The sequence below is a fragment of the Macadamia integrifolia genome, chromosome 3 (genome assembly GCF_013358625.1).
Source record: "Macadamia integrifolia cultivar HAES 741 chromosome 3, SCU_Mint_v3, whole genome shotgun sequence".
NCBI classification, from domain to species: Eukaryota; Viridiplantae; Streptophyta; class Magnoliopsida; order Proteales; family Proteaceae; genus Macadamia; species Macadamia integrifolia.
In genome coordinates, this window is record NC_056559.1 from 13,721,464 (window position 1) to 13,731,365 (window position 9,902).

The 9,902-nt window shown below is 36.9% G+C and overlaps 1 protein-coding gene across 3 annotated transcripts; it reads left to right on the forward strand.

The window, feature by feature from the left end:
- Positions 1–495: 495 nt before the first annotated feature.
- On the forward strand, positions 496–2,538 carry LOC122072875. Of its 3 annotated transcripts, none has more exons than XR_006138602.1 (3): positions 496–1,039; positions 1,351–1,433; positions 1,833–2,538. XR_006138602.1 is itself a non-coding variant. In XM_042637300.1 (3 exons), exons 1-2 carry the CDS (start codon positions 568–570, stop codon positions 1,368–1,370), a joined length of 492 nt encoding a protein of 163 aa, XP_042493234.1. In that variant the 5' UTR covers positions 497–567; the 3' UTR covers positions 1,371–1,404; positions 1,833–2,538. The 3 variants fall into 3 exon arrangements, 2 of the variants coding, with proteins under 2 accessions (XP_042493234.1, XP_042493233.1); XM_042637300.1 differs by having other exon boundaries at positions 497–1,039; positions 1,351–1,404; XM_042637299.1 differs by lacking the exon at positions 1,351–1,433 and having other exon boundaries at positions 505–1,039.
- The last annotated feature ends 7,364 nt before the right edge of the window (positions 2,539–9,902 follow it).

Genomic DNA, 9,902 nt, shown 5'->3' on the forward strand with positions numbered 1-9,902 from the left:
AGTTTAAAAATTAATTTTTATTAGAAGCAAGAGTGCTTTTGTCCGATCTTGTGGCCTTGTCTGATCTGATCGGTATCAGCCTTGACCTATCCGTTTCCCGCTCTCTTTCCCGTTCCCGATACCGAGTTCTTAAACTTCTTCCCCGTGTAAAATACTCACTTTGGGTTTTTGGTTACTGATGTCGTTGTCTACCCTCAACGGGAACAAAATCGTGGGAGATTGAGAGAACGTGGCGGGACCCACTTAGCTCGTTAAATGGGTCCCACTCCCACATCCTATATGTTGTTTTTTCGTATTCAATATACCACCGCATATGCTCAGAAGGACTTCACCAAAAAAGTATATGCCCAGAAGGATTCCACGTGTCCAGTCAGTTCCAGTCATTATCACTCGTAATACAGCTGTTAACATCCCCTGCTCATGTCCGGACATTCATCCATCATCCATGTATGTATGTGTGTATGATGAGATGATGTTCGCCGTTCATTCGCTTGATAGCTAGGGCTTCGTCTCTTGTTTAAAAGGAGAGCTTCGTGTTCCACAGCAGCACACGAGAGAGAGAGAGAGATGGGGAGCACTTCGTCTGAAACAGAAATGACGGCATCGGTTTGGAACAACAGCTTTGATTCTGATGAAGAAGTTGCAGAAGTGAGTGGCCCACGAACTGGATTGGGGGATAGAGATCCATGGTCCAAGAAAAAGAAGAAATACCAAGTCTTTCTTGAAGGGTATGTGGAAACAGGTGATGAGGAGGATCAAGAACAAGGAGGATCAAAAGGGTTCTCCAGAACGAAGAGCTTAACTGATGATGATCTTGATGAGTTGAAGGGTTGTTTAGATCTTGGGTTTGGTTTCAACTACGATGAAATACCTGAGCTCTGCAACACTTTACCTGCTCTTGAACTCTGTTACTCCATGAGTCAGAGGTTCTTGGATGACCAGCAGAAGTCTCCAGAGAGTTCTGCGGCTTCTTCAGCCACTTCTGAGACCTGCTCTCCGTCGTCTGGTCCGATTGCCAACTGGAGGATCTCTAGCCCTGGTATGTAAAGTTTCTGCTTTTTATCTTTTGTGGTTGCAAGTTTTGATTTTTGGATTTGAATGGATACTTGTGATTCTTAGATTAAGTTTGTTGTTACATTGTGAAAAATTACCTTTGGGCATATCTGATCTTTGGTTGTGGTCTAACTGAAGACCAATGGAGTTAATGGACTGGACTCTTTCCTAATTGGGTTTGAATTAGGTTCTGAAGAATTGGAGGGCGTCGTGCTAACTTTCTTTTGGGGTAGATTTTTAATTTTTTTTTTGGGACAATTAGAAGATTTGCAAATTGATTGTTCTGTTTCTTTGCAGAATTTAGCTGGATCAGCTGATCTATCTAGATGAAGCTCTGATGAGTTGTGTCAGGTTATAATCTTGTCTTCTAGGATTATTTAGTAAGTTGACAAATTGGGTTCATTGATTTGATGTCCATACATGTAGTTTTGTTGAAAATCATTTGAGAGTATTGGAATTTCCCTTTTGTTAGTTTTCATTAGAGTTTGTTAGTTTTCATTAGTGTGGTATTTCCTTCTGCATTTGAAAACTTGTAATGCTTTGGAATCCAATTGATGAAACAGCTCCAATTCTTAAATTGTGGAGAGTAGAACCAAAAATCCTAGCTTTGATGTTAGTTAGCATAGCAACAATTTCTTTAAGCGTACTTAGTTCATGAACCTATTTTTGGATATTTCCAGTTCAATCAGTTCCTGATAATTTGCTTGTCTTTCTGGATTTGAGATAGAGAATCCAGGGTTGCCAATGAAGCTATTAACTGATTTTTTTTTCCCTTTCAGGTGATGATCCAGAGGAAGTTAAAGCAAGGTTGAAGCTTTGGGCTCAAGCGGTGGCATGTACTGTTAGATTATGTAGCTAGCAGTGATGAGACAATGGGTATTTGTTTATTTGTTGAGAGAATTATCTGCCATAGACCTTGCCAAGGACAGCATCTGCAGGGATGCACTTTTTTCTGCTGGGTCTGGCTGGGATCTGTTGATTATCATGGCTATGGCTATTGATGGAAATGGAGGCAGGGAAGAGTAAAGAGGAGATGAAGAGGAGAAGAGCAAGGGAGGAGAAGAAAGAAGGTGGCATTATCTTCGAGAGAAACCAAAACTCCAAATGAGGGGAGACTCATAATACTTGCATTTGAGGCAAAGATAGCTTTTATTAGCAATCTTGTATAATTGTATCTACTCTAGTCTGCTTAAATAAATAAAGCATTCATCCTTTTATAAATTAAAAATAAAATATAAAAAAATATAAAAAACGAAGCTTTGGTCCAGCATACTTCTAAGTTCTAACCTTATAGAAGATTGTAGTAGGTATATTTTCCTGAGCAGCTTTCCAACTTGAAAAGATTGTATGTATATTTTCCTTAGCAGGTTTCCAACTTTAAGTTTACAAATGACTGATTTTAGAAACAAAATGTCAGTGAACAATGCTAGCATGTTAAAAGTACCCCTCTAGAATATATTCTTGGTGAAATAGATTTCAGTGGAATGGAACTTTGCTTGTCTGGTCCGTTTATTAAATACTCTGATGTGACTGGTCTCAAGGAGGTAAAAGGAGTCGAAATTTAGAACTATACGTTTTTTGAGGCAAAGGTATCTTGTCAACTCGGCTATCCCTTGGGTTTAAAAGTTATGTATTTTTCATTAATATTGAGGTCCTCATTTTCATGTTAAGAGATTTGGAGTTTCTCAACAAATAATAACAATTTAGCTCATGGAAAAAGTAGATAGAGACAGTAGTAGCGGCAGACAAAGGAGGACCGCTTATCCATTTGAGCCATTGAAGCAGATAAAAGGTCTGTATTTATCTTCTTCCTCCACCTCTTTACCCCCGAAACATGTTATGTGAATTGGGGATAAGATTGTCAATAATTAGAGGATGGCAATGAGGAGAGATGATCAGGTTCACATATGAGAATGACCTTGATCTGTGGCTTTAAAATTAATTTTCTCTCTTTTCATTTAATAGATTTTAAATCCATGGACCAAGGACATACTAAAACATTCTCGTACGTGAACCTCATCCGTTCATGAGAATGAGGACATGAGTCTTTTGTCTATGCTCTATTCCTTTGACAAAGCTCAAGGAGAGGTATGCATAGTTTAGGATTTGTATCTCTCAAGTATAAAAGCAAATATAATAAAAAATAAAAAAATAAAAAGTGAAAGGAAAATTATCTTGCACCACCCCTAAATTTAAATTTATGTTTCATTATACCCTAGTTTTCTTATAATATCTATTACATCCACCATTTTGTAACTAGATTACACTTAAATCTATTTTATTAGAAGAAAAGCGTTAAGTGATGACGTGGTGTGATTGTTATTTTCTAATATCAAGGGTACACTTGCTGTTTTACCCTCCCAGATAAAACCCCCAAATTGAACCGATTTGGATGCTCAGGGTTTCTCTGTTCTCCTAGCTGTTTGACGAAGATATTCTATGGCTGCACGATGATGAAGCTCTGACGATTCTGATTATATCTCCAACGTCACTCAGACGACCTGCTTAATCTCTGACGAAGCTCTCAAGGTTTTGAAAATTCCAGTCCATATCGTTCGAATTGGTCGGAATTTGATCAGAAATACTTGTGTCGGACTTCACAAAGATGTTCTATTGCGCTAGAAATACCTCTACCTTTCGCCTCCTTTTTTCTCATTTGCAAGTATCATATCTGATTTGCAAGCTGGTATGAACTCTAGATTCTAGCCTTGTTTATTTATTATTATATTTTTTTTTGTGCTTCACACCCAAGCAAGGATCTTGCTGAGGGCCTGCTTGTAGTGGGAGTCTCCATGAGAGTACTGTTGAGAGCTTCCAACCTTTTTTTTCCTTTTTAAAATTATAGAATTCAGGTTATGGTTGGTGGCCGTAGGATAGGTTTTTCAAGGGTTTCATGCATAGTGGTGATGGGTTCGTCAGAAGGGTAGAGAAGCGTTTAGGGATGGAAATTTTGGTGGTGAGCTTGGAGGAGGAGCTTGATGAGAACCAGATGGGGAGGTGTAGTGCTGTAATCTCCCATCACCATCAACAATCCATTGACGACAGAGGCAGCAAGAGCCCAAAGTGGGGATTGGGAAAGAGAGAGCTCAGGTTTGTAGAGTTTAATGGTTGAGGAAATGTGAAACTAAAAAAGGAGAAAACAATGAGAATGGATTATATATAGGTTGACATAATAGGGTCAGAAGAGTCTTTTTCATTTCTAAACTAACAGTGTTAGGCTTTAGGGGTACATTTGATATTTTGAGAAAATTAGGATGGTATATATTATAAGGTTTAAAAATAGGGGTGGTACAAGATAATTTTCCAAAATAAAAAGATAAAAAAATTTAAAAATCAAGTATGATCCCAAATAGAATTGATTAGAGCGTAAGGACTCATGTGGCTGATCACATTTAATTGGGATAAGGCTGAATTGTTGTTGTCTTTAATGTAAAAAGGTTAAAGAATCTCAAAATTTTTGCTAGGTGCATCAATCAGTCTCTTTGAATGGATATCGATTTTATGGTTGTTTCAAGGGGAAGAGAAGGCTTTACTTGTCCCATTTTTCTTCTTCCTTAATTATACCAATTTCTAACAATTTGACTTGTGCATCTCATCCAGTATTGGATGAATATCATGAAAATGATTTTAAGGTTTCTTTCAAGAGGAGGAGGCTTTACTTGTATCATTTTTCTTCTTGCCTTATTTCTCAGAGGTAAAAATAAACTATATGGAGTTCCCCATGGATTTAGTCAACTTGCATGTCTAAAAAATGAAGTGGAGAACTTAAACTCTATTGATTTATTATGACTTTTAGTATTATAGATTTTGTTTTGATAAGCAGATCTCATTTAGCTGGGATAAGACTTAATTGAATTAAGTTGAGATTCTATTTTGATAAAGAAATACTAAACCAAAAATAATGTTCCAGTTACACCAAATTCAAATTAAAGGGTGGAAATCTATGTTTCAGGTAGATTTTGGTTTGCTTCACAAGATACTGAAGTTACATTGGGTACTACCTTAGTTTAGGTATCTATACCTAATATGAGAAAACTGTTGGTTATGCTTTCCAAGGATTTAGGTATATGTTCTAGGTTTTTTGTATTAGTTCATCTGGATCACTTCTTTGATCATTTCAAATAATTCTTGCATTAAGCAGATATTGTTTACTGTATGAAATCCCGATGAAAAATGAGAAAGTGTTTCAAAGAAGTGAACCTTTTTTCACAAATATCATTAGAATTAGAGAATCCAAGTCAAAGAAGCTAAGTGCTACATACATAATTACACCAGATTTCTAAAATATCAAATTAAGCATAAATTCGTAGAATCAAAATGTGATTCTAATAAGAGTCACTTACAAAACTTTATTCTTTAGGAATCACTTAGAAAATACTATTAATTACATCCACTTAGAGGTGTTCCTTTAGAAGTCTAAACTAATTTGTCGGTGTCCCAAAGCAACTACCACCTGTAAAAAAAAAAAAAAAAAAAAAAAAAAAAAAAAAAACAAAAACCAATACATTTTTTTATTAAATATTATTTTGGCATGAGATGGTATTTTTTTTTTAATTTATTTTGAGAGAGAGGGACCAAAGGATGGATTCCAAGCCATAACGCTCATTATAAATACAATGCATGCTTTGATTAGGCAAAGTATGTTTCCTTACGTAGTTAGTTTTAGCCCCCTAGCTAGAAGTCCTTGTGTTTCTTCTTATTAGTTTGTACCCTGGTGCAATGACCATGTGAATGGACAAGGTTCTTGCCGAACTTGAAATCAATCAAAATCTCTGCAAAGAAAATAGAAAGGATTAGCATTAGCTTAATTCATGTCCGCCACTCTCTGGTGTGTAACTTTTCCTCCTTCGTTGGAGTGTTAATTCTTTTGATCTAAATCTCCCCTCCTTCCATTGGCAATTATGACCTCTGAACCATTACCATTGCCTCCACCCCCTCCATTACCAGACTCCTTGTCTTCTCGTCCAGTACTAGAGGAGGAAATTGAAGCAAATGAAGATGTCTTTGTCGTGGATGATGACTTCGAGGATCTTATTTCCCACTCTGAAGCATTGTCCCTTGTAGGTTTTATCCTTGCAGGTAGGCCTTATCGAAGGCAATCAGTTACTGATGCATTGCTCTCTGCTTGGCATACTAGCCAACTAGTATCTGTATCTACAATCAAAGAGCATACCTATCTCTTCCGATTTGAACACCCTATGGATGTTCAAGCGGTGGTCAACGAGACACCATGGTCTGTAGCGGGCAACCTGATTGTGTTAGAGCACTAGAATTTGACTCAACAATGGGCATTCTAATTTACTGATGTGTGGGTGCAATTCTATGACATATCAGAGGAATTACATGACCATCATCTAGTCACCCGTTTTGTTAAAATGCTTGGTGATGTGTCTGGGCAATGAATTCATTTCTTTAGAGCATGTATCAAGATCAATGTTACAAAAGCATTAAAACCCACATTGCACATCAGGCGTCGGAGTGGATTGCAGCACCCTGTTCATGTCCGGTATGAACGATTACCATTATTCTATTATTTTTGTGGTATACTTGGTCATGATGAGTAGCGGTGCACCAATCTATTTGAAAAAGGAACAAGCTCACAAGAGGGATCATGGATGCCCACCCGATACCCCCTGTTCTCTTTTCAAGTATTAGTACTTCCAACCATATCTTCGTTGTCCAAAACCTAATGCTGGTTGTTTGAGATTTAAAATGTAACCGCAAGCGTACGAATCAGTGTAGCTACGGGTCGAACACAGGGAGAGCAGCCACCTTATTTTTTATTTCTTTTAATAATGCGAAAGTGAACTGATTAATGGTTGTGATCTAATTCTAATTACCGTCCTAAAAATAACGTCCTAACCATTCGTCATCTAAGAATTTAAAGACGCAAGTCACGCAATTAAAATTAAATAAATAAATAACTAAAAATAAACAACCCACGCAATTAAAAAAAAATAATAATAAAGGAAAAAAATGCTGAAATAAAAATAAAGTAAAAGAAAGGGGATAAAGCTAGAGAGAGACTCACAAGCAGGTTTCTCTACTTAGCCCGAGGGATGCATCATAATATGAGCTTCCCTACTTGACCAGAGAGTTACTCTTACAAGGGTTTCTCTACTTGGCTTTAGGGAAAGGGAGACAATTAAAATAAAAGCAATAAATTGATGGTTCCATGGCCAGGAGGGGCAAAGCCAACACATACACTAGCCATGAACCTTGGGGGAGAGGGATAGCAATAATGTAACGACTGAAAATAAAAATCCTAAATTAAGAAAGAAAGGGTAGTCAGAAGAAGGAATGAGAGGGGGGAGAGAAGACTACTGAAGGAGCCTACTTACTTGAATCAATGCTTGAACTTGAAAAAAAATTGCTCCACGGCTCATGATCTTGTCACCTAGATCTAAGCCTAGAACTATAACTTAAAAAATTACAACTCAATTGCATAAATCATAAACATAAAAAGAACTGAATAAAAATAAAAGAGTACTTGCATTAATTGAAAATAAAAAAAAAACTATTACAAAAGTGATTAAAGCAAAAATAGAAAAGAACTAAAACCAAAGAGTGAGAGAGGGAGATAGAGAGCAACTAAAAAAAAACTAGAAGAAGAATGAATTGTGTCTCCTCCTCTTACATGAGTTGTATTTATAGGGAATGGAGAGGTAGGGTAACAATTTTCTCTTTCCTAAAAGAGAGAAACCCACAATTGATTGTGAGATCTTTTGAGTCCAAAAGTGCTAAGGTGGAGGAGAGAGAAGAGAGAAATAAATTTCTTCTTTCCTTTTTTTTTTCCTAATTTTTTTTCTTCTTTTTCTCTCTCCTAGGGACGATTTTCTTCTTCCTTTGTGTGATTTGGACAATCTTTGGTGATGATGTGGAGGAGAGAGAAGATTTGGACAATTTTTGGTTCTCCCATTTTTTTTCTCTTTCCTTTTTTTTCTCTTCTCTTCTTGCTTCCACGATTTTCCTTTCCTTTTTTTTTCTTTTTTCTTGTGCAAGAACCCTTCCACGATTTTGCTTGCTTCTAAAGCAGAAAATCTTCAACAAAATCTTCTAAAAAAAACAACCATAAGATTCGAACTTGAGACCTCTTGGTGAGCAAGAGAATTTTGTACACCATAGCTCACCAACTAAGCTAGGTAGTTGTTGTTACCAAAAACAAATATTTAATCACTTAAAGATTGGTCCATCGATCCTTGTTGGCATTTGGAGTATTCCTTGTACCTCTGGGACAATTGCAAACGGGCTGGTTCTGCATCTCGGTTCAGTTCTGATCCATTATTCTTTTTCTGACCCGAAAAAGAATAATCATTTGTACGGGTGACCAAACGAATGTGTACTTTTAATCGAACATGTCCATCTTGCTCAGAATTTTGTCCTCTTCGCAACCATGGAAAGAAATAGGACCTCTTTACGTGTAAAATTGAAGATATGGCTCCCGATAGTCCTTAAGGCCTTGAAAATATAAAACCTGCAAAAAGAGAGTAAAATCCAAGGTAGCTCCATTCTAAATATGTAAAATGTATGTTTTACTACCCTAGATTTCACACATAAATGTGCTCATCAGAATTCCCCCACACTTAGACTTTGCTAGTCCTCGAGTAAAACAAAAAGAAAAAGAATAAAGATGAAAAAAAACCTAACTCACTTTCGTAGGAATCACGGTTGCACTTAGCATGTGCAACAAGCCTTTAAACCCCTAGGTCACCCCTAGTGGACGAGTTGTGTCTCGTGGGTGTTTGCAGTGAATATACACCCAAAATTCAGAATAAACAAATCCCAACTTTGGCTAAAGGTAAGGCACATACCAATCCGGAGCAAAGATAATTTCTCTTACAAGGAACCCCCACACTTGAACTTTTATTACCCTTTATCAATTCCAGGCACTAGCATATTTCTTAATTTGGAACTCACCTGGTCTCTTCCAAAACATCCTTATCTTAAGGTAAAACCACTTGTGAAGAAATAGGGAACCAATGACTAAGGCGTTGGAGTGTTTTTGACCAAACATGTTACCAAGCAATAATGACATTTGCACATTTTTTTCTCTTTTTTTTTTCTGCTTAATAAACTCTATTCTACTCCACTACTTTTGGCCTGAATGACATGGTGGAGCAAACACCAGACACCCAAGTTACTATGTAGCTTCGCTTTTTGCATATGTCCACAAAGGCAGTGATGCTAGAGTTACCTCAGAAGTTTCCTCCCAATGAATTTTGATCAAGACACCACGCTTCCTGAGGCGCAATGCCCTGTCTAGTTCCAAAGGAATCAACTCTTATTCTTCTTTATACCACATTTCTCATCTCATTTAAAATTGTGCATTTATCAACCCATGCCAAATTAAAAAGAAGGTCTCAACCCCAAATCAAAAGTATAAGGAACCCACAGACTTACATATGGTCCATCACCATAAAACAAGGGTCTCTTATTTTTCAAAAGAAAGTCTCATCTCAAGACACATGCTTGTTTCTTTCTTCTCAACAGGGTTTTATACGTTCAAAATGGGTACCTTAATCAAAAATTTTATTTTCATACATCAAGCAACCGAATGGTATGATCATTAGCCAAAAACCAAAGTAGGACTTCATCCTTAGCAAGCTCAAAAATAAAAAGAAAAACAAACAAAACAAAGTGAAATAAAAAAAAAACAAAAACTGGTTTCCCTCCCCCACACTTAAGTCATGCAATGCCCTCAATGCATGGAAAGAATTAAAAACAAAGACAATGCAAGGGGGTCATACCTGAATAACAGTTAGTCATCAGTGTAAAGAGGTTCATGGAGATCCATGACCTCTTCACTACTAGTAGTGGGAAACTCGAGGAACGGTTTCAAACGCTGACCA